The following is a 26,477-nucleotide window of genomic DNA, read 5'->3' on the forward strand; positions in this document are numbered from 1 at the left end:
CTTGCCAAGGGACATGTAACCAAATATTAACATTGCTGTATGTATACTTTTGACCCAGCAGATTTTCAGTAGATCCATAATAAATTCATAAAAGAACCAAACTTCATGAATGTTTTTTGTGACCGACAAGTATGTGCTCCAATCACTCTATCACAAACAAATAAGAGTTGTAGAAATTATTGCAAACTCAAGACAGCCATGACATTATGTTCTTCGCATTCTTGAAGTTTTGTTCTTTTATAGACAGTTTTTGGTTGTTTTTCCGAGCTACCCAAAAGTCCGCCAGGCGCCTCACTGCCCGCCCACCCTGTCTTCAACTTCCATCAAAGCATGACTGACTAGACGTCTCCCTGCCTTGATCACAGAGATATATTCAGCCTCACTTCTCAATAATTGATTACAAAGACTTGACAAATAAAATAAACCTTCAAAGCACTTTCATCAAGTTGAAAGAAACGTCTGGCTGACTGACCTCAGCCGTTTTGGAACACCCGAGATTCCAACATCGGAGCTTCAAATACTCAATTCTCGGTTGAACGTCATTGTTGTTGTAGTCGTATTACTTTGGTAGTTCTCGTACATTTAGATAATGGAACCGAGCCATGCAAGTGTTTCAATGCAAAGGCATCAGATTGTAGCGGAACGCCAACATTAGAACCGCAGCTCACCCCTGTAGTGCCAGCAGGACTCATGCAGCCAACACCACCATCATTGACCAAAGGCATGCATGACACAATCATCTTGCCAGGACAAACCATCAAGCTTTTAAAAAACCTCAATATTTCCAGCATTTTGTTGATAAAACATAAAGAAGCATCGCCAATTTGATACTGTACGTAGCCCGGCGTCTGTTCTATGGTGTCCACTTGCTGCACAGTTACACAGCTGCATGTATCAGTCTGTGCATGTTGTAAACAAAAATTCCAGGGTGTCACGATCAGAAATACCGTATCAATCCCCTGGGGGAAATTCGGGTGTTACCGTTGCTCTTTGTGTATGAATACAGGATAAGGAGAATAGAGATAATACAAAATAAGCAATATAATAAACTAAAGTAGCAAGTAGGACTACAATAATGTATGTACAAGATATACAATATTTCCATGGTGAATTTGTCGGATGAGCTGTGTGAAACAGGTATTACACGTTTTAGATAGAGATGTCCGATAATCATACTTGCCAACCCTTCCGGAAATTCAGGCGGACTCAGGTCCATGCGGACCTGAGTCCGCTAACCCACAATATAAATAGCGTACCTGCCAAATCACGTCATAACTGTAGAATGATGGAGGGCGAGTTCTTGGTTTCTTATGTGGGTTTATTGTTAGGCAGTTTCATTAACGTCCTCCCAGCGCGGCAACAACGCACAACAACAGCAGTCACGTTTTTGTCTACCGTAAAGCAGTTGGTCTGCCGTAAACAGCAATGTTGTGACACTCTTAAACAGGACAATACTGCCATCTAGTGCATTTGATGAAAGCACTTTTGTGCGTGCCACACAGCAATGCATCATCAGAGAGGGTGTTCAGCATGGTTTGACAAATAGTGACAGAGAATAGAACAAGGATGGACAATTCAACCCTTAACTCAACAATGAGTAGATGAGTGTTATGTGTGTGTATATGTGTAAATAAGTGAACACTGAAATTCAAGTATTTATTTTATATATATATATACAGTATATTTATAGCTAGAATTAACTGAAAGTCAAGTATTTCTTATCTCTCTCTCTCTCTCTCTATATATATATATATATATGAAATACTTGACTTAGTATTTCGTCAAGTATTTATTTTATATATATATATATATATATATATATATATATATATATATATATATATAATAATAAAATAAATATATATTTATAGCTAGAATTCACTGAAAGTCAAGTATTTCTTATATATATATATATAAATATATATATATATATACACACATATATATATATATATATATATATATATATATATATATATATATATATATATATATATATGAAATACTTGACTTAGTATTTCGTCAAGTATTTCTTTATATATATATATATATATATATATATATATATGAAATACTTGACTTGGTGAATTCTAGCTGTAAATATACTCCTCCCCTCTTAACCACGCCCCCAACCACAACCCCTGCCCCCGCCCCCCACCTCCCGAAATCGGAGGTCTCAAGGTTGGCAAGTATGCCGATAATATCGACCGATAAATGCTTGTAAAATGTAATATCGGAAATTATCGGTATCTGTTTCAAAAAGTAAAATTGATGACTTTTTTAGAACGCCGCGATACGGAGTTGTACGCAGACGTAGGGAGAAGTACAGAGCGCCAATAAACCTTAAAAGGCACTGCCTTTGCGTGCCGGCCCAATCACGTAATATCTATGGCTTTTCACACACACACACACACACACACACACACACACACACACACACACACACACACACACACACACACACACACACAAGTGAATGCAATCCATACAGCCATACAGGTCACACTGAGGGTGGCCGTATAAACAACTTTAACACTGTTAAAAATATGACGCCACACTGCAAACAAGAATGACAAACTGACGAGAGTGCGCAAGCGTGATCATATCACACCTATTCACAAATCACGCCACTGGCTCCCTATTGTATCCCGGGCCCAATTCAAGATTAACCTGCTAACTAACCAATGCATCTACGGCAACGCCCCCTCCTACCTCAAGGACCTAGTTTCCCCGCAACCTCCGCTCTTCAAACACTAACCTCCTCAAACCCACCAGGACAAAGTTACAATCAATGGGCCGCCGGGCTTTCTGCTTGACCGCACCCGAACTCTGGAACTCTTCGAGCGCCACAGTCGGTCGACTGTTTTAAGAAGGGACTCCCTGCTTGGCACTCAGCATCAAGGGTTGGAATCGGGGGTTAAATCACCACAAATGATTCCCGGGCGCGGCCACCGCTGCTGCTCACTGCTCCCCTCACCTCCCAGGGGTCGATCAAGGGCGATGGGTCAAAAGCAGAGAATAATTTCGCCACACCTAGTGTGTGTGTGACAATCATTGGTACTTTAACTTGAACTTTAACTAAAAACCCATCTTTTTAGCACAGCTTTTGTCTAATTTCTCTGCCTTTTTGTTGTTTTTTAAATACACTGCTTGCCTATCTGTTTTATCCAGTGCTTTCATGCTTTTACTTCTATTTTTTTATCTATGTTTCTGTTTTATCTAATGTTTATCTAGTGTGTGTCATGATTTCATTTCTATTTTTATTTTTTATTTTTTATTATTTATTAAGTGGACCCCGTTTAGTTGAAAAAAAAAAGTTGAAAAACTTATTTGGGTGCTACCATTTAGTGGTTAATTGTACGAAATATGTACTTCCCTGTGCAACCTACTAATAAAAGTCTCAATCAATCAATCAATCAATCAATTCTAATTAAATTTTTTTTTTTTTTTTTACACTTCGTAGCACTTTGAGATTTTAACAGATGTAAAGTGCGTTACAAATGTAATTCATTATTATCATTATTTATTACAAACACATTTCGGGAGAACATCCGCACCGTAACACAACATAAGCACAACAGAACAAATACCCAGAAGCCCTTGCAGCACTAACTCTTCCGGGATGCTACAATATACCCCTCAACCCCGCCCACCTCAACCTCCTCATGCTCTCTCAGGGAGAGCATGTCCCAAATTCCAAGCTGCTGTTTTGAGGCATGTTAAAAAAAAATAATGCACTTTGTGACTTCAATAATAAATATGGCAGTGCCATGTTGGCATTTTTTTTTCCATAACTTGAGTTGATTTATTTTGGAAAACCTTGTTACATTGTTTAATGCATCACAACAAAATTAGGCATAATAATGTGTTAATTCCACGACTGTATATATCGGTATCGGTTGATATCGGAATCGGTAATTAAGAGTTGGACAATATCGGAATATTGGCAAAAAAGCCATTATCGGACATCTCTAGTTTTAGACATATAGGTGTAAGAATATAGTGTAAAGAAAACCCCCCCCCCCCCCAGACCAGAACCTGGAATTTTAGTTTCAGTATTTTGGTTTAATGCATGTTCCCTTTGGTCCAAGTATGGATGCTGCACTTCCGGTTTAGTTCTTGTATCGCCTCTCATCAAAAGTGTGCATGCGCATCTACTCAAAGGACGTCCAGTACAAATTCTCCTAACTTTTTTCCTCCTTTGTGTTTTTATCCCGTCTTGCTGTTTTCTATCTCTCCTCTCTCATCTGCTCTCCGCCCCCTCTCACCGCCATCAGGCCAAGGTGCGTGAGCTGGAAGAGAAATGTCGGAGTCAGAGCGAGCAGTTCAACCTCTTGTCCAAGGAGCTGGAAAAGTTTCGTTTGCAGGCGGGGACGTTTGACATCCTCAGCACGGAACCTCTGACAGTGTGTGAATCCCCCGGTTCTCCCAACAAGTCTCTGTCCCAGCTCCTCAATGGATTGGCGGCCCCCGTAGGAAAAGGTGGGTCTTAACAGACAATACATTCATGTTGACGTACAAAACCCAAAAACCATGTGAAGTTGGCACCTTGTGTAAATCATAGGGGTTTAACGGTACGTGTATTTGTATTGAACCGTTTCGGTACGGCGGGTTCGGTTCGGTTCGGAGGTGTACCGAACGAGTTTCCACACGAACATTTAAAGTAGCCGCCTCCGCTTCCTTCTGCCTCTGTTTCTATCAGAACTCTACACAGCACCCAGCATTGTCCCACCCACACAACCATCTGATTGGTTACAAACAGAGCAGTAACAGCCAATCAGCAGTGCGTATTCAGAGCGCATGTAGTCAGTGCTTAGCGTTTAGCAGGTAATCATCAGGCCGCGGACTCTCCCCAAATTATAATAAACACCTCCCAGTCAACTACTAGTAACATCACTATGAGCCCGTTGACCTTCTAGAAATGTAAACTGCAGCTCAGCTCGCTCGCAGTCCTGGCTTGAGGTGAAGGCTAATTCGCTTTTAGCGTAACGTTAGCTCATTTTGTGGTGTGTGTTACGGACAGCAAAGCCCTATCTGTCTGTTTTTTCACTTTACCTTTTTATGTGTTAAATGAGCTGTGTTGAAGCAGCAAAAAAGGACATTATGCTAAATGAAGAGTTTCTGTCTCTGATAGTTGATATAATAATGTAACTGCATCATAAATATTACATGAACTCCATGGTGTTCAGGGATGAATAGTCTCTCCTATTGCTATTGTACTATTTTTTCCAGCTATAGTTACATTAATCATTAGTAATGCAGCAGCCTAGTTTTGAATGGCAGGGTCCCTGCTATCACATGTTGATAAAAATATAACATTTAAATTATAAAAATCAACTACAGGCTTCCCAAATGCTGTAATAAATTAAGCATGATGAGTTGACTTGAGGATGTCCGATAATGGCTTTTTGCCGATATCCGATATTCCGATATTGTCCAACTCTTTAATTACCGATACCGATAAGGTATGGTGAAGATAAGGTACTTTAAAAAAAAATAATTATAAAATAAAATAAGATAAATAAATTAAAAACATTTTCTTGAATAAAAAAGAAAGTAAAACAATATAAAAACAGTTACATAGAAACTAGTAATTAATGAAAATGAGTAAAATTAACTGTTAAAGGTTAGTACTATTAGTGGACCAGCAGCACGCACAATCATGTGTGCTTACGGACTGTATCCCTTGCAGACTGTATTGATATATATTGATATATAATGTAGGAACCAGAATATTAATAACAGAAAGAAACAACCCTTTTGTGTGAATGAGTGTGAATGGGGGAGGGAGGTGTTTTGGGTTGGTGCACTAATTGTAAGTGTATCTTGTGTTTTTTATGTTGATTTAATAAAAAAACAAAACAAAAACAAAAAACGATACCGATAATAAAAAAAAACGATACAGATCATTTCCGATATTACATTTTAACGCATTTATCGGCATTTGTCATTTTATTTAATCTGAGCAACAACTTGAGGCAGTTTAATGTTGATTAACGTGGGCAGAATTATTATAGTGTTCCCAATGTTAAAAGAATAAAGCCATTGTTTACAAATTTGGGAAATAAATAACCAAAAAATGTATATTTTGTTGTTTTCTTACTGTACCGAAAATGAACCGAACCGTGACCTCTAAACCGAGGTACGTACCAAACCGAAAATGTTGTGTACTGTTACACCCCCAGTAAATGGTAAATAAAAACAGAATACAATGATTTGCAAATCATTTTCAACCTATATTCAATTGAATAGACTGCAAAGAGAAGATATTTAATGTTCGAACTGTGAAACTTTGTTATTTTTTTGCAAATAGCAGCTCATTTGGAATTTGATGCCTGCAACATGTTTCAAAAAAGCTGGCAAAAGTGGCAAAAAAGACTGAGAAAGTTGAGGAACGCTTATCAAACACTTATATGGAACATCGCACAGGTGAACAGGCTAATTGGGAACAGGTGGGTGCCATGATTGGGTATACAAGTACAAACCCCGTTTCCATATGAGTTGGGAAATTGTGTTAGATGTAAATATAAACGGAATACAATGATTTGCAAATCATTTTTAACCCATATTCAGTTGAATATGCTACAAAGACAACATATTTGATGTTCAAATTCATAAACATTTTTTTTTTTTTGCAAATAATCATTAACTTTAGAATTTGATGCCAGCAACCCGTGACAAAGAAGATGGGAAAGGTGGCAATAAATACTGATAAAGTTGAGGAATGCTCATCAAAACACTTATTTGGAACATCCCACAGGTGAACAGGTAAATTGGGAACATGTGGGTGCCATGATTGGGTATAAAAGTAGATTCCATGAAATGCTCAGTCATTCACAAACAAGGATGGGGCGAGGGTCACCACTTTGTCAACAAAGGCGTGAGCAAATTGTTGAACAGTTTAAGAAAAACCTTTCCCAACCAGCTATTGCAAGGAATTTAGGGATTTCACCATCTACGGTCCGTAATATCATCAAAGGGTTCAGAGAATCTGGAGAAATCACTGCACGTAAGCAGCTAAGCCCGTGACCTTCAATCCCTCAGGCTGTACTGCATCAACAAGCGACATCAGTGTGTAAAGGATATCACCACATGGGCTCAGGAACACTTCAGAAACCCACTGTCAGTAACTATAGTTGGTTGCTACATCTGTAAGTGAAAGTTAAAACTCTCCTATCCAAGGCGAAAACCGTTTATCAACAACACCCAGAAACGCCGTCGGCTTCGCTGGGCCTGAGCTCATCTAAGATGGACTGATACATAGTGGAAAAGTGTTCTGTGGTCTGACAAGTCCACATTTCTGGAGCCTATCTCAGCTGCATTCAGTGTGTGATCTACTAATAATTTGTATTACACATGGTGGTATGTTTTCTTCAGATCTGCCGTGTTATGTGTGATGAAAATGTGATGTGTTTGATGCACAGGCAATGAGGCTCCAACAAGCCGATCTTTGATATCAGAGTTCATTCGGCCGCTCCAGATCAGCGGAGACAAACCGGAGCTCGTCTCTGTCAAGCCAACATTCCTCACTCGCAGTCGAGGGAGCAGCCAAGGGAGGGCGCTGCTCTCTGAGGTTTGTGATGAAAGTCCATCTGGGATCTCATACACAACACGTATGTTTTCGATACCTTATATCGCAAAATTATCTGGCATTTGTCAGGTTCAAACACTGATGACATCTATTAAAACAGACGAGAAGCAAGGAATCATGCAGAGACAGAGTTAAATGTTGCTCAATTGAGGAGACACGTTATTTGGGTTGTATTCTAGTTACAGTTCCAAACTATGTTCTAAAAGTCCAGCCCGCCTGCTTCCTCTATTTATTTGGGAGGTCCCTGTTCACATCACTGAAGCTCTCGCTGAAGGAAGGGGGTAATCTCGACAACTCCAGTTAGACACAATATATGATTATACAAAAATGCAGATGTATTGACGCTGGTGATATCGCCTTGTCTCTGCTCTGTCTGCGTCACGGCGGTGTTCGGCCTTGGCAGTCAGCAGGCCGTTCCTGGACACAGACATTGATACCAGACTAGCTTGCAATCTTTTGGATTGCCAGCTTTGCACAGACAAAGAAAAATACCACTTCAGCACAATGGACAATAATTATAGCAACGGCCCTTAAGCATAAAAGTTGTGTGATAATATGTACATAATTATTCTAACATAACTAATAATCATCCAAAACAAAAATCTGGAGGAAAATCTGTGCACACGCGGGTTGGACTATTAAAAATCATGGCATTAAAACTAAAAAAAATAAAGACAACTTCAGATTGTTTTCTTTGTCTTACTTTGGCCGAAAATAGAACCAACACATTCTGAAAATATTACAATAAAAATATAGGAAAAAACATGAAGGAAAGAATAAAGTGAATGACTGAATACATTTACATATGCATTAATATGTGTCTTCTTTTGTATAATTTTTTTTTTTAATGAATTAAGTAACTTTTATGACAACCTTTTTCCAAAACACAATATAGAATGTGCGATGTAACAGGATAATGCATACATTTATCATTTGTTTTCAAAACGGTTACAAAAAAGTGGGACCCCGAAAATGTACTGTGGGACCCCATTTTTATGACTTGATGGGGTCCCCATTTTGAAAATTCCTAGCGCCAACACTGATGGGGTATTGGTGCGTGCAAAACAGCAGCAGGCGGCTGTGGCCTGCGGGCCAGTTCTAATACTAATCAAATATCATCCCGGGGGCCATAGATAATTCATTCTCGGCTCGGATCTGGCCCGCGGGCCTAGACTTTGACACCCATGCTTTATATGCTCAGTTAATCTGTATTATATGTGATACATAGTCAAAATCGAACTAACCTTCCGGTTGTCAGTAACATGCAATAAAGTGTCTTGGAAAGCAATATATGTGTTACATCTGGAATATAAAGTTAAAGTACCACTGATAGTCACACACAGATACCAGGTGTGGTGGAATTACCCTCTGAATTCGACCGTTGTTCCACCCCCTGGGAGGGGTTGGGAGCAGTGAGCAGCAGCGGTGGCCGCGCTCGGGAATCAACCACTAATTCCAACCCTTGATGCTGAGTGCCAAGCAGGGAGGTAATAGGTCCCATTTGTATAGTCTTTGGTATGACTCCGCCGGGGTCTCAGGGCGGACACTCTAACCACTGAGCAGGCTAAAATAACATATATTGTTGGAAGAATTGTAATAAAAATAATACTTACAAAGTGTTAGCTATGTGTTAGGGCTTTTCCACCCCCAATACCAAACATTCAGCATGTGTGTGTAGTCGTCAAAACATGACTAGAGACCAAGTGGATGTGTTGTTTTCTTCTGTAGATGGACAAAGAGCTCGGTTCCACCACCAGATCCAAACCAAGGTTTACAGGGAAGGTTCGTCTGTGTATAGCTCGCTACAGGTATGTATACTCAACCGTGTCAAAAAAAACCCATTAACAGTAGAAAAAAAAATCAATAATAACACTTAAGTCATACATGTCAACGAGATTTTGTTTGAGCTTTGTCCAGCGCCATAGAAACTGTATTGTGCAGGTTGACAACAGTTTACATTTTAGCATTGTCAGGAAGATCGCGATAAGAGGGACGTGGGGGTGGGAACAGTCAGATGTCTGATGCGTGTTACGTTGATGTTGCAGCAATGCAATGTCCAGAGCACAATTATTGAGGTGGTGAAGAGTGAGGTAATATGATGGTCCGGGGGCAGCAAAGGGGCAGGCTGTTCATTTAGCAGTCTCACAGCCTGGGGATACAGACTGTGAGACATTCTGGTGGTCCTGGCGCGAATCGATCTATACCTCCTTCCAGAGGGTAGCAGGTTGAAGAGGCCATGTGCTGGGTGGTATCTGTCCTTCAGGATGTTGTGTACTCACTTTAGGCCGCCAGTTGTGTACATGGCACTCATCTCTGGGAGTATCCTCCTTGTAATTTCACTCCACTCGCTGGAGGGCCTGTTGGTTCGCTTCAGTGCAAACCACACTAAAAATCCGTAAGTGAGGACACTGCTGATGGCACAGTTGTAAAAAGTTTACCATTGATTACATTGAATGTAATCAATTGTACATTTAGACTCAGACAAACTTTATTGATCCAAAAAGATAAGTGATAAAAAAAAAAGCAAGAAAAGTTTAGAATAATGCCAAAACTAAAGAAAATGAAGGAAGTCAAAGGAGCTACTGTGATGTGCTGCCACATCAAAACAAACAAATAAATAAATACAAAAAGCTTACCATGTGTTTTGATGATAAATGTCTCAGGTGTGCTTCCTTGAATCTTATTGTGCTATAGTTACAATCCTTATGATGGGCCGAATGAGCATCCTGAAGCAGAGCTCCCCCTGGTGGCAGGAAAGTACCTCTACATTTACGGAACTATGGACGAGGATGGCTTTTATGAAGGTCTGGTGCCTCGTATATTTTATTCTCCTCTTTTTTTTTTTTATAAATACTCTCGATATTGCCAACCATCTTTTTGTGTTTCAGGAGAGCTGCTAGATGGCCAGCGGGGGCTCGTCCCTTCCAACTTTGTGGATTTTATACAAGAGGAGGCGAAGGCGTCGGTCCAACACAGAGACTCTGTCACTAAAGAACCTGGCAACCTCAACCACAGTAGCCTGGGATCCCACAGACTGGGGGTCAGCAGAGGGATGGCGACATGTTTGGGCAGCCTGCTGTCGGACAGTAAACAAAGCTGTCTGAGCAGCAGCAATTTGGGCGCGGACCTCCTGGGCTCCTCCAGCAACGGGATGGGAACGTTGGATGTCAATATTGACGAGGTCGGTGAAGACATTGTGCCTTATCCTCGCCGCATCAACCTAATTAAACAACTGGCCAAGAGCATCATTATTGGCTGGGATCCCCCTGTGGTTCCCCCGGGCCGAGGCTCCGTCAGTGGCTACAACGTGTTGGTGGACAAGGAGGTACGGATGAGCGTCCCCTTCGGGGGCAGGACTAAGTCCCTCATTGAGAAACTCAACCTAGCCACCAACACTTACCGCATCTCAGTGCAGAGCGTCACCGAGCGAGGACTGTCGGACGAACTCCGCTGCACAATGCTGGTGGGCAAAGATGTGGTGGTGGCTCCGTACTACCTACGGGTGGACAGCATCACGCAGGACTCTGCTGAGCTCTCCTGGATGCCCAGCAACAGCAACTACAGTCACACCCTCTTTCTGGACGGCGCCGAGTACGACATGATCAAGGCCGGGGGCTACAAGTATAAGTTCTTCAACCTGAAGCCCATGACGGTTTACAAAGCCAGGGTTGTGGCACAGACGCATCAGGTGCCTTGGCAGCTGCCGAACGAGCAGAGGGAGAAGAGGGAGATCTCTGCGGAGTTCTGCACTCAACCATCAGGTCAGCCTATAAAACATATTGTCACACACACCGTTAAAACATACTTGCCAACCTTGAGACCTCCGATTTCGGGAGGTGGGGGGCGTGGTCGGGGGTGGGACGGGGGCGTGGTTGAGGGCGCGGGCGTGGTTAAGAGGGGAGGAGTATATTGACAGCTTGAATTCACCAAGTCAAGTATTTCAAACATATATATATATATACATACATATACATATATATATATATATATATATATATATATATATATATATATATATATATATATATATATATATATATATATATATATATCTCCATCCTGAAAATATGCAAACAAAACTGTGTTTGGATAATTGATACTTCAAACTTGCATAAATAAATCTTAAGGAATATAACATAACTTGGCTTCTGAGAGCTTCAAAATGTGATGAATAAAATGCTAAAGTTGTTGAAAAACCAGCAATTATTTTAATAATTAAATATGGTCAGTGTGTGGATGTGAGTGTGAATGTTGTCTGTCTATCTGTGTTGGCCCTGCGATGAGGTGGCGACTTGTCCAGGGTGTACCCCGCCTTCCGCCCGATTGTAGCTGAGATAGGCTCCAGCGCCCCCCGCGACCCCAAAGGGAATAAGCGGTAGAAAATGGATGGATGGATGGGCATTTTAAATGAATTATTATGATCATTTAATTATTAATTATTTCCAATATGTTTATTTTAATGTATAATTCTATGGCTGGATGTAATAAGGAGTCAGAAAAAATACAAATAAAAATACAATTAATTTTGATGTTTTTAGCAAAATATAGTAAAATTAATAATAATTAAAATTAATAAATATATTTATATTTAGGTAAGATAAACATAATAATACAATTTATCTTTAGTCTGGATGATTTAGTTCTTGTCACCCTGTGGTCCTCCTGTCATGAAAAAAAAGGCTGTCCTCACTCAGGTCCACATAAAGCTGGAGGGGGCGTGGCCTCCAGCTCCAGCTGAAAATCGGGAGATTTTCGGGAGAATATTTGTCCCGGGAGGTTTTCGGGAGAGGCGCTGGATTTCGGGAGTCCCCCGGAAAATTCGGGTGGGTTGGCAAGTATGCGTTAAAAAAACATTAGGTTTGCGGGAAATCGACGATACATTTGGCCGATGATAGAGCTCTTAACACTATTGTTGTATCGTGAATAATGCATGTTGATGAAGCAAATGTCGCTCCTCAGTGCAAAGTCCCTTCTAAATCAGCAATCCTTGTCTCCATGGTGGCAAATAAACAACATTTCTTACACGTATTATTATCACTGGAGGATGAGTATAGCTAAGCATACTACGCTACAAACTGTTAGAGGACATGCTCACCGCTGAGCTACATGTATTTACTTTAACAATATTATTTATAGCAGGCCTGGGCAATCATTGTGACTCGGGGGCCACATTTAGAGAAAAAAATGTGTCTGGGGGGCCGGTATATCTATTTTTAGGAATGCTAAAAACGTTATGACAGACCGCCTTAAAAAAATGTAATGGAATTTTACAATTTTCTACGAAGTATAAAACACTGAATATTGACAACATGTCACACCCCCCTTTCGATCTACACATTGTACAATCAAGTGAAACGCAACAAAAATGCAACACACAGTGAAATATGAACGCGAAGGGTACAAAACAAACCCACCTACAATCTGATATATCTGATATATCACTAAGCTTTAGAGCTTTGTTGTGAAAATCTCCTTCCACGTCTGTTGAAACGCTTCCCACCCACACTGCTTGGTGCCTCGTCTGAGCTGCTGTGACGTAGATTACCACAGTAACTAATTAGACGACCATAGTAACTAATTAGATGACCAATTGTGTCTCATAATTAAAACAGATGACAGCCAAATGGACTATGCTGTTTTATTTTCAATGAAACAATAGAAAATACGTACTCATATAGTAGTACAGTTGGCACAGTACAGTAAACTGACAGTTAATATTTAAACATTTAACATGTGACATTTCAAACAATTTTGAACAGAAATAGTTCATGCACATTCGGATACATTCTTCAAAATTACAATAAAAAAAATTGGCCGGGGGCCGGGCTGTATATATATATATATATATATATATATATATATATATATATATATATATATATATATTCTTTGCGCACTAATTGACTGAAAGAGCACGCACTTGGCGCGATGATGTCATGTTATCAATGAAAAAATGCGTTTTTAGACAATATGATTTGCCTGAGCGGCTTGTAGACGCCGAGAGTAACAAGCGGCCTTGTTGCCTTTCCAATAAGAACAATAAATTAGTTTTTAGTATAAGTTTGCTGGTTTCAAGAAATGTAATGCAGAGCGCATATCATTATGTCAACATAATGGCACTAGCATTTACTTTAATTTAAGAATATTTTTCAACATATTGAGCAAAAAGGTCTACCAAGAAAAGTGCACTTGTTATTAGTGAGAATATACTTATTTTAAGGTATTTTTGGGTTAGAGGTTTGAGGTTAGCTAATTTGACTTGTTTTGGAAAGTCTTGACAAGCCACATTTTCTTGTTCTATTGGCAGATCATTTTGCTTAGTTCAAGTAAAATACTCCTAATTTTTGTATTTTTTTTTCTTGTTTTTGAACGCTGACTTTTTGCAGTGTAACAAGCGGTTGCCTTGTTGCCTTTCCATTAAGAACAATAAATTAGTAGTATAAGTTTGCTGGTTTCAAGAAATGTAATGCCGAGCGCATGTCAAGATAATGGCACGAGCATTTACTTTAAGAATATTTTTCAACATATTGAGCAAAAAGGTCTATCAAGAAAAGTGCACTTGTTATTAGTGAGAATATACTTATTTTAAGGTATTTTTGGGTTTGAGGTTAGCTAATTTGACTTGTTTTGGAAAGTCTTGACAAGCCACATTTTCTTGTTCTATTGGCAGATAATTTTGCTTAATTCAAGTAAAATACCCCTAATTTTTTTTTTTTTTCTTGTTTTTGAACACTGACTTTTTGCAGTGTTCCAAAATCTACATTGGAGACTCTAAATAGTTCATAGGCATGACTGTGAAGGTTGTTTGTCTATACGTGTGCCCTGACTGATGAATGGTTGGCTTGGACTAAAAAGACGCCTTGATAGTGACATAAAATCGACAGATTCAAACAATATGTAGACCATGGTTTTTATTAGTTTTTCATGGGACTCGCTGCACTTTTTAATGTTGCAGAGTTTAAACCGGCAATCTGAAGTCAGATTGGATTTATGTCAAGGGAGTAGAAACATTGAATTTCTAAAGAAAAGGTAGCAGGTTCTTCAGTTACTGACAATCAGGATGTTGCACAGAAATAAATGCATGGATAGAAAAGAGGGTCAGCAGGGGAAAGATAAGGAAAACTTTTTTTCTGTGGGCATCAGATGGGAAAACCTACTGAGAGTCCATTAAATGATCCATCCAGTGAACGTTTTAATTAGAGGCGTCAAAAACAGTCTCGGTGGATGACTGTCATTAAGAAGGATAGTGTCTCTCTGGGCAAACTGTGTTAGACTTTCAAACTCACTATGTGTTCCTCAAACTAGTAACTGAATTCAATTTGGCACTATTGCAAATGAAGATTCGTCAATGCAGCCTCTGCTTAGAGCCATAAATTTGCTGCCTGTTGTTTGCAACTGGAATTAATGAAAGTAGCTGCACTCAATAAATCATTTAAACACACAGGGCAGCGGTTTGTTGTCTCTGACAAGAATAGTTTAAAATATCACAAGTAGAAATTGAATCATAAAACAGCTATAGCCGCAGGTCCAAGACTGTGTTTTATCTGTGGGTGGAAAATGTGTGTGCTTCCTACAAACACACACTGCTAAGTGCATCTAATCACTGTCTGCTTCATAGCACCGACTATACCAAAATAACATCTATGATTGCAGAATGCTGGTAAAAGAGCCATTAATTTCACTCAAGTATATCATACTTGCCAACTTTGAGACCTCCGATTTCGGGAGGGGGGTGGGGGGTAGGGGGGCGTGGTTAGGAGGGGAGGAGTATATTTACAGCTAGAATTCACCAAGTGAAGTATTTCATATATATATATATATATATATATATATATATATATATATATATATATATATATATATATATATATATATATATATATATATATATATATATATATAAGAAATACTTGACGAAATACTAAGTCAAGTATTTCATATATATATATATATATATATATATATATATATATATATATATATATATATATATATATATATATATATATATATAAGAAATACTTGACTTTCAGTGAATTCTAGCTATATATATATATATATATATATATATATATATATATATATATATATATATATGTGTGTATATATATATATATATATATATATATATATATATATATATATATGTGTGTATATATATATATATATATATATATGTATAAAAATAAATACTTGAATTTCAGTGTTCATTTATTTACACATATACACACACATAACACTCATCTACTCATTGTTGAGTTAAGGGTTGAATTGTCCATCCTTGTTCTATTCTCTGTCACTATTTTTCGAACCATGCTGAACACCCTCTCTGATGATGCATGGCTGTGTGGCACGCACAAAAGTGCTTTCATCAAATGCACTAGATGGCAGTATTGTCCTGTTTAAGAGTGTCACAACATTGCTGTTTACGGTAGACAAAAACGTGACTGCTGTTGTTGTGTGTTGTTGCCGCGCTGGGAGGACGTTAATGAAACTGCCCAACAATAAACCCACATAAGAAACCAATAACTCGCCCTCGATCGTTCTACAGTTATGACGTGATTGGGCAGGTACGCTGTTTATATTGTGGGTTAGCGGACTCAGGTCCGCATGGACCTGAGTCCGCCTGAATTTCGGGAGATTTCCGGGAGAAAATTTGTCCCGGGAGGTTTTCGGGAGAGGCGCTGAATTTCGGGAGTCTCCCGGAAAATCCGGGAGGGTTGGCAAGTATGAAGTATATAGAAGAGCCATGAATAATTATTACATGTGAAATGTGTCCCCTATCCCTTCCACTCACTATTTGATTTATTAAGTCCAATTCCAAAAAGTTGTTATTAGATGTGAAAAAAAAAATCCTGTTTTTGCCCCCAGGACCTCCCCACCCTCCACAGGAGGTTCAGGTCCAGTGTGGTCAGACACCAGGGGTTCTGCAGGTCAGATGGAAACCCCCGCTTCTGACGTCTGCCGGAACCTCCAATGGTGCCAATGTAATAGGCTATGCTGTATGCACAAAGGGAAAAAAGGTACCATCCATTTTCTACCGCTTGTCAGATGTTTTCTTTCTTGCCCGTCAAGGCTAAATTCTTCAGAAGTGTCAATATTCAGTCAAGATAAAGGCTATACTGTGTAGCATCTAAAGCAGTGGTTCTTAACCTGGGTTCGATCGAACCCTAGGGGTTCGGTGAGTCGGCCTCAGGGGTTCGGCGGACCCTCCGCCGCGGAGGTCGAGACACACCCGACTCATAGTGTAAATAAAAACTTCTCAATATCGGCGTATTATGGATACGGCAACAGCAGAAGTCACACTGATTTGCAGGTGTGAGTTCATGCACTGTGGTTGGTTTTGTTCTTTGAACAAGGTGATGTTTGTGCATGATTCATTTTGTGCACCGGTAAGAAAAACATATAACTTTGTCTTGAATTTGAAAAAAAATATATATATACTATCACACTATCATAGTCTGGTGGAAGTGGGATTTGTTTCCCCCCTCACCAATCTGTTGGAAAGGACAGTCGCGAGTATTAAACATGCAAAGACCAGAATGTCAGCATTTCTGTGATTGCGACATGGAAAGTAAAAATAACCACAAAGTCACTAAGTTGTACCTTCAGCAATGAAGGACCTACTTGTTGAGTTATGGTGAACATACGAGCGTTTATATAATGTGTCCTCCAAGTTTTACAGACAAGACAAAGAGAAGAGTCAGTTTGAAAGACAACATTAGAGCTGCACATGCAAGACAAATGTCCAACATAAAATAAAAAAATATATTGCTGTACATCATTAAAGTATATTATATGGTATATAGACTCCAGTAGAACCGTGATTAATGAACTTAATTTGTTCTTGAACAAGGTTCGTAAATAGACAAGTTCATATATTGAAGCACATTTCTTCTTAAGAAACAATGTAAATATGAATGGGCTCCAGCCTTGACAGAAGTCCATAAATGATTGTACACTTTCAACACAATACAAAGCGCTATGCAGTATTTTATATTAAACAAAAATAACAAGTGGGTGATATATCAACTTTATATTTAATAACAAAGTCCAAACAACAACTCGCTGAACTGTCCTCATTTACAGGCGCCCTGCCAACATGCGCACACACTGTCACTAGCCTTGTGGTGCACTCACAATTTCACAAAACTCCTCAACTTTAACAGCCAGGTTGCTACAATGATTAGCAAAAAAAATAAAATAAAATGCACTTTACCTTGTTGGTTAAAATTCTTGGCGTACAGCGGAAGGGAAGGGGACCGGGGGGAGGCAGTGTCGACAACACCCAAAGTAGCACTGAGCACAGTAGCTAATTAAAGCACCGCTGTGCTGACTGAGAGCACAGAAGAGCAATCCACAGTGAAAATGATGAAACATTCGTACACTGAGGCAGACTATTGCTATTCTAACCGTGATTCATAAATCGAAAAGTTTAGACAATGAGGGGTTCGTAAATTAAGCTGTGAACTGTGTGCTATTCACTCGTTTCCCTCGGGTGTTGTCTGGGTTTTATGGTACAAAACAATATGATTTATGTACTAATATGAAATACATGCACTCTGAGAAGTTGACTGTGGTTGTTTTGTGCAGATAGCAGAGGTCTTGTACCCAACAGCAGACTATGTGACGGTGGAGTTAAACAGGATCGAAGGTCTGGATGCCAGGGAGATCATTGTAAGAACGTTATCAACACAAGGAGAGTCCCAAGACTCACCTGTGGCTGTCATCCCTCATAATCTATTGGGCTCGCCTCGCCTCACTCACCGAACCACGGGGCCTCCCCACACTTTGCCTCACACCCCGACGCATCCAGTTCACTCCCAAACTCATCCTCCTTATCCATCCACGTATCCCCCAAATCACCCCCAGCCGCAGGTGCAGGTGCAGCCCGTCCCCATGGCCCAGCCCCACACACTGCCCCACGCACAGCCCGTCTGCCACCAACCTCCTCACCCCCAGCCTCAGTTCCAGCGCCAGCCCGTCCCCAAGTCCAAACCGTTCTTAAGTGCCAGAGAGACAGATACCAAAGAGCACGAGGCGAGCATGCGGCCAGGTGCGCCCTGGGAACGCTCTCCCTCCCCGCTGCCTCCAATGCGCGGCCCCAATCTGGAGCCACCGCCCTTCCAACAACGGCGATCGCCCTCTCCTCAGAGAATCCTGCCGCAGCCTCAGGGAGTCCCCATCCCCAATACCATCGCAAAGGCCATGGCCAGGGAAGCTGCACAGAGGGTGTTTGCTGAAAGCAACAGGGTATGAGAAGAAAGTATCAACTGCACAGCAATTATCCTTTGAATGGAGAGAAGAGTAAAACACATTCCAGGACAATCTAATCCAATCTAAAATAAAACTTCTCTCTCAGGTGGAGAAAAGGAACATCTTCAGCGAGCGGGGAAACGCACTCCATCCACTTAACTCTGACGAGGAGGAGGATGGTTATGATTCTCCTCATAGAAGAAGAGGAGCCTCTGTGGATGAGTTCCTCAGAGGCTCTGAACTGGGAAGACAGGTATCCCTTAGGGTGCACTCACACAAGGCTGTGTTTGACACCTGAAGTGTAGATCGCTTTGATGAGTGTAAACACTTTGGTGAGCTCCAGCAATCGTACACTAGGGCAGTGTTTTTCAACCTTTTTTGAGCCAAGGCACAAAAATGCGGAGGCACACCACCAGCAGAAATCATTAAAAGCTGAAACTCAGCAGCCGATATTGACAGTAAAAAGTTGTTGTCTCAATAGTTGGATATGACTTTAAAGCATAACCAAGCATGCATCACTATAGCTCTTGTCTCAAAATAGGTGTACTGTCACCACCTGTCACATCACACCCTGACTTATTTGTAGTGTTTTACTTCTTGTCTTATGTCCAATTTTGGTGGCTTTTTCCTCTTTTTTTGGTATTTTCCTGTAGCAGTTTCATGTCTTCCTTGACCGCTATTCCCCACACCTGCTTTGTTTTAGCAATCAAGACTATTTCAGTTGTTTTTTATCCTTCTTTGTGGGGACATTGTTGATTTTCATGTCATGTTCGGATGTACTTTGTGGACGCCGTCTTTGCTCCACAGTAAGTCTTTGCTGTCGTCCAGCATTCTGTTTTTGTTTACTTTGTAGCCGGTTCAGTTTTAGTTTCGTTCTGCATAGCCTTCCCTAAGCTTCAATGCCTTTTCTTAGGGGCACTCACCTTTTGTTTATTTTTGGTTTAAGCATTAGACACCTTTTTACCTGCACCCTGCCTCCCGCTGTTTCCAACATCTACAAAGCAATTAGCTACCTGCTGCCACCTACTGATATGGAAGAGTATTACTCTGTCAAGCTCTAGACAGCACCGACACTCAACAACAACACATAATTTGCAGACTATAATTACTGGTTTTCAAAAAATATTTTTAACCCAAATAGGTGAAATTAGATCATCTCCCACGGCACACCAGACTGTATCTCACGGCACACTAATGTGCCGCGGCACAGTGGTTGAAAAACACTGCACTAGGGGCCTGATCTACTAAGATCCAGCGTGTGCAAACTTTAAAATTGTCTGCACTAGAGATGTCCGATAATATCGTCCGATAAATGCGTGAAAATGTAATATCAGAAATTATCGGTATCGTTTTTTTTATTATTATTATCGGTATCGTTTTTTTTTAATAAATCAACATAAAACACAAGATACACTTACAATTAGTGCACCAACCCAAAAAACCTCCCTCCCTCATTCACACTCATTCACACAAAAGGGTTGTTTCTTTCTGTTATTAATATTCTGGTTCCTACATTATATATCAATATATATCAATACAGTCTGCAAGGGATACAGTCCGTAAACACACATGATTGTGCGTGCTGCTGGTCCACTAATAGTACTAACCTTTAACAGTTAATTTTACTCATTTTCATTAATTACTAGTTTCTATGTGACTGTTTTTATATTTTTTACTTTCTTTTTTATTCAAGAAAATGTTTTTAATATATTTATCCTATTATATTTTATTAATTAAAAAAAAAAGTATCTTATCTTCACCGTACCTGGTTGTCCAAATTAGGCATAATAATGTGTTAATTCCACGACTGTATATATCGGTTGATTACGGTATCGGTAATTAAAGAGTTGGACAATATCGGAATATCAGATATCGGCAAAAAGCCATTATCGGACATCCCTAGTCTGTACTATTAGTTGACGTGTTGCGTGTGATATCCAAAGACTGTGTGTACAATTGATAACAAGTGCAAAAATGGTGCAGATCACCCTATTTAAATTTGGATTTTGCATGTATACTGGCAGTCGCCATTGAGACACTGATTTCCCTCCACATTTATGGTTCCAACTGTGGCATTTTTGTCATGGTTTTGACATGCAGCACACGCAAAAATAATTGAACCACCTTTTAGAATAGAATAGATTTGGGATTTAGACAACACAACCTATTAGCATGCAGTGTGATGGTGCGTGGATTGTGGTGGAATCATCCACAGGCAAAAAAATTAATATTGCAAGATGTTTTTTCATATTACCGTATTTTTCCGACTATAAGTCGCACCGGCCGAAAATGCATAATAAAGAAGGAAAAAAACATAAGTCGCACTGGAGTATAAGTCGCATTTTTGGGGGAAATTTATTTGATAAAAGCCAACACCAAGAATAGACATTTGAAAGGCAATTTAAAATAAATAAAGAATAGTGAACAATAGGCTGAATAAGTGTACGTTATATGAGGCATAAATAACCAACTGACAACGTGCCTGGTATGTTAACGTAACATATTATGGTAAGAGTCATTCAAATAACTGTAACATATAGAACATGCTATACGTTTACCAAACACTTCTAATCACTAAATCCCATAAAATCTTATACGTCTAGTCCAGTGGTTCTTAACCTGGGTTCGATCGAACCCTAAGGGTTCGGTGAGTCGGGCTCAGGTGTTCGGCGGAGGTCAATACACACCCAACTCATCGTATAAATAAAAACTTCTCCTTATCGGTGTATTATGGATACCCCCAAACAATGTTCCTTCTAATTATCCATCTGATTTGCAGATGTGTAATTTGTTGTGAGTTCATGTGTTTGTTTTGTTCTTTGAACAAGGGGATGTTCATGCACGGTTCATTTTGTGCACCAGTAAAGAAAAAAACATATAGCTTTGTCTTGAATTAGAATTTTTTATTTTTTCACTAAAGGGTTCGGTGAATGCGCATATGAAATTGGTGGGGTTCGGTACCGCCAATAAGGTTAAGAACCACTGGTCTAGTCTCTTACGTGAATGAGCTAAATAATATTATTTGATATTTTACGGTAATGTGTTAATAATATCACATATAAGTCGCTCCTGAGTATAAGTCGCACCCCCGGCCAAACTATGAAAATAACTGCGACTTATAGTCCGAAAAATACGGTAGATATAATAAAACAAACACCATCAAAACAAAAGGCCAACAGACACTAAAACGAATCAAATGACTTTGTTTTACTCAACCCCTTAAATCATCCAGAAGCTATAAAATCTAAATGCCGAACACACCATGTTTAAAGGCCTACTGAAATGCGATTTTCTTATTTAAACGGGGATAGCAGGTCCATTCTATGTGTCATACTTGATCATTTCACGATATTGCCATATTTTTGCTGAAAGCATTTAGTAGAGAACATTGACGATAAAGTTCGCAACTTTTGGTCGCCGATAAAAAAGCCTTGCCTGTACCGGAAGTAGCAGACGAGTAGCGTGACGTCACAGGTTGTGGAGCTCCTCACATCCACACATTGTTTACAATCATGGCCACCAGCAGCGAGAGCGATTCGGACCGAGAAAGCGACGATTTCCCCATTAATTTGAGCGAGGATGAAAGATTTGTGGATGAGGAAAGTGAGAGTGAAGGACTAGAGGGCAGTGGGAGCGATTCAGATAGGGAAGATGCTGTGAGAGGCGGGTGGGACCTGATATTCAGCTGGGAATGACTAAAACAGTAAATAAACACAAGACATATATATACTCTATTAGCCACAACACAACCAGGCTTATATTTAATATGCCACAAATTAATCCCGCATAACAAACACCTCCCCCCTCCCGTCCATATAACCCGCCAATACAACTCAAACACCTGCACAACACACTCAATCCCACAGCCCAAAGTACCGTTCACCTCCCCAAAGTTCATACAGCACATATATTTCCCCAAAGTCCCCAAAGTTACGTATGTGACATGCACATAGCGGCACGCACGTACGGGCAAGCGATCAAATGTTTGAAAGCCGCAGCTGCATGCGTACTCACGGTACCGCGTATGCGCATCCAACTCAAAGTCCTCCTGGTAAGAGTCTCTGTTGTCCCAGTTCTCGACAGGCCAATGGTAAAGCTTGACTGTCATCTTTCGGGAATGTAAACAATGAAACGCCGGCTGTGTTATTCGGTACACCAGTCAGGGGGTGCATTCTACGGCGGGGGTGCGTTATCCGGCACAACACCTGCCGCAATACACCGCTTCCCACCTACAGCTTTCTTCTTTGCTGTCTCCATTGTTCATTGAACAAATTGCAAAAGATTCACCAACACAGATGTCCAGAACACTGTGGAATTTTGCGATGAATACAGACGACTTAATAGCTGGCCACCATGCTGTCCCAAAATGTCCTCTACAATCCGTGACGTCACGCGCAGGCGTCATCATACCGAGACGTTTTCAACAGGATATTTTGCGCAAAATTTAAAATTGCACTTTAGTATTGGCCGTATTGGCATGTGTTGCAATGTTAAGATTTCATTATTGATATATAAACTATCAGACTGCGTGGTCGATAGTAGTGGGTTTCAGGAGGCCTTTAATATTATTTCATTCATGACAGTCCAAAATTGTTGATGCTCATACATGGGACGGAGGATTGGCCTTCTTTCTCAAAGCCATTTGTGTGTAACTCTGCCAGTTCGCACGGACATTTCAAAACATGATACATATAGACGTCTGCAGAACAGTTTCAATCTTGCTAAATCACATTGCCAGCACTAAATGATTATATTAGCATCCCCTGCTCCCTGTATTGTGGGCGTTCTAATAACCTGCATATACTGAAGACAGTCTAAATGGATTACACTCTCGATTTTGCTCATTTACACTGCAAAAACTGAAATCTAGGTAAGATCAAACATCTCAAATAAGGGTGATATTTGCTTATTTTCTGTCTGATAAGATAATTCTTCTCACTAAGCAGATTTTATGTTAGAGTGTTTTACTTGTTTTAAGGGTTTTGGTCCTAAATGATCTCAGTAAGATATTACAGCTTACAGTAGTATAAAACTACTTTTTTAAAGTAATAATTTCTTATTTCAAGCATGAAAAAAAAAAATCATGACTTTGACACAATTGTGTCTCATAATTAAAACAGATGACAGCCAAAAGGACTTTGCTGTTTTGTTTTCAATGAAACAATAGAAAATACATACTCATATAGTAGTACAGTTGGCACAGTACAGTAAACTGACAGTTAATATTTAAACATTTAACATGTGACATTTCAAACAAATTTGAACAGAAATAGTTCATGCACATTCAGATAAATTCTTCAAAATTACAATAAAAAAATGTTTGGCCGGGGGCCGGGCTGTATATATGCGCACTAATTGACTGAAAGAGCACGCACTTGGCGCAATTATGTCATGTTATCGATGGAAAAATGCATTTTTAGACCATATGATTTGCCTGAGCGGCTAGGAGACCCCGAGAGTAACAAGCGCTTGCCTTGTTGCCTTTCCATTAAAAACAATAAACTATTTTTAGAATAAGTTAGTTTACTATTGTCAGGCTTGGTAAAAAGGATAGGACTCAGATGCAGAGTAGGGAATTTTGACAGGCTTTTATTTTGACAGCTTCCTTTCACCTCCAAAGTCAAGGAATTAATATATCTATTTAACCAAAAAACTAATCGGTGAAAAAAGGTTCCAAAAAAATAGGAACAACCGAAAATCACTCCGAACGGAGGAAAACACAAAAACAAAGACGAACTATAATTAGCGCCGTATATGCTATAAAACGTATTAACAAAAAACGCTCCAACAGGAGGAAGAAACAACAGCTATGAAAAATTCTACACTATCTAATCTAATAAAGTATAACAAAAATTGTCACTCAAAAATTTGAGGAAATAAATGAAAAATAACTGATAACTCACCACTTCGGCTGAATAAACTAAATAACAAAAATTCACTCTGCTGAGGAGGAAAAAAGGAAAACTCAAAATAGCAATAAGGGATTCAGGATCAAGGAACATAAGCAAAAGACGAGGCAAGGTAAGGCAAGGCATGGACATGGGCATGGAAGCTAGAGAACACGAATAAAACGAGACAATCTGGCACAGAACAAAGGGAGGAGTGGGCTTATAAGACACATGAGGGTAATAGGGAACAGGTGGAAACAATCAGGGAACCGGGATGACGTCAGACTGATGACACAAAAGGAAGGGCAAGTGACCTGAAACGAGAGGAGAGTTACTTTTCAAACTAAAACATGCAAATCACAAGACCAAAAAACCAAGACAAGACATCCCTCACCGCGGTGTGACAACTATAAGCGTATATCATTATGTCAAAATAATGGCACTAGCATTTACTTAATTTAAGAATATTTTTCAACATATTGAGCAAAAATGTCTCTTTTTTTTTTCTACCAAAAAAAGTGCACTTGTTATTAGTGAGAATATACTTATTTTAAGGTATTTTTGGGTTCATTGAAGTTAACTAATTTTACTTGTTTCGGAAAGTCTTGACAAGCCAAATTTTCTTCTTCTATTGGCAGATAATTTTGCTTAGTTCAAATAAAATACCCCTAATTTTTGTATTTTTTTTCTTCTTGTTTTAGAACACTGACTTTTTGCAGTGTAGGAGATGCAATGTGCACAATCTTAGTACATCAACTTTGCAAGTTAGCACGCGTTTTATTTAATACACGCAAACCTTTAGTAAATCAGGCCCTTGGTTCGTTCATGTGGAAGCACATGCATGGATCCCTTGCCATGTATTAAAGCACGGTCTGATATAAGTTGTGTAAGTGTGCTCTCAAGGTTGCAGCAGACCGACTGATGTGTGTATTACTGGAACGAGTATATTTATGCCACTATAAAGTTAACATCATTGTCATACTTGCCAACCCTCCCGAATTTTCCGGGAGACTCCCGGAATTCAGCGCCTCTCCCGAAAACCTCCCGGGTCAAATATTCTCCCGAAAATCTCCCGATTTTCAGCCGGAGCTGGAGGCCACGCCCCCTCCAGCTCGATGCGGACCTGAGTGAGGACAGCCTTTTTTTTATGACGGGAGGACAACAGGGTGACAAGAACTAAATCATCCAGACTAGAGATACATTGTATTATGTTTATCTTACCTAAAAATAAATATATTTATTAATTACAAAAAAAACTAAATACATTTTTACTATATTTTGCTAAAAACATCAAAATTAATTGTGTTTTTATTTGTATTTTTTCTGACTCCTTATTACATTCAGCCATAGAATTATACATTAAAATAAACATATATGAAATAATGAATTTTAAATGATCATAATAATTCATTTAAAATGACCATATTTAATTATTAAAATAATTGCTTGTTTATCAACAACTTTAGCATTTTATTCATTACATTTTGAAGCTCTCAGACGCCAAGTTATGTTATATCCTTAAGATTTATTTATGCAAGTTTGAAGTATCAATTATCTAAACACAGTTTTGTTTGCATATTTTCAGGATGTAGATTTGTATATATATATTATATTTATATATATATATATGTATGTATATATATATATATATATATGTATGTCAATATACACCTCCTCTTTTAACCATGCCCCCGCCCACAACCACGCCCCAGTCCCACCCCCGACCACGCCCCCCACCCCAT

General features: G+C 39.4%; 1 protein-coding gene across 16 annotated transcripts in view; it reads left to right on the top strand.

Moving 5' to 3' along the window:
• rimbp2b (RIMS binding protein 2b) overlaps positions 1-26,477 on the top strand; it is a 276,812-nt gene that overhangs the window by 214,629 nt on the left and 35,706 nt on the right. For 12 of the 16 annotated variants that reach the window (XM_061986076.1, XM_061986078.1, XM_061986082.1 and 9 more), the window contains 7 exons: positions 4,278-4,482; positions 7,425-7,573; positions 9,320-9,399; positions 10,286-11,352; positions 16,463-16,614; positions 18,185-18,844; positions 18,954-19,100. In XM_061986076.1, coding sequence (XP_061842060.1) covers positions 4,278-4,482; positions 7,425-7,573; positions 9,320-9,399; positions 10,286-11,352; positions 16,463-16,614; positions 18,185-18,844; positions 18,954-19,100 — 2,460 coding nt within the window. The remainder of the gene's footprint in view (positions 1-4,277; positions 4,483-7,424; positions 7,574-9,319; positions 9,400-10,285; positions 11,353-16,462; positions 16,615-18,184; positions 18,845-18,953; positions 19,101-26,477) is intronic. The other 4 variants (XM_061986071.2, XM_061986073.2, XM_061986077.2 and 1 more) reach the window with 1 other exon arrangement.

Source organism: Nerophis lumbriciformis, linkage group LG12, assembly GCF_033978685.3.
Source record: "Nerophis lumbriciformis linkage group LG12, RoL_Nlum_v2.1, whole genome shotgun sequence".
NCBI lineage: Eukaryota > Metazoa > Chordata > Actinopteri > Syngnathiformes > Syngnathidae > Nerophis > Nerophis lumbriciformis.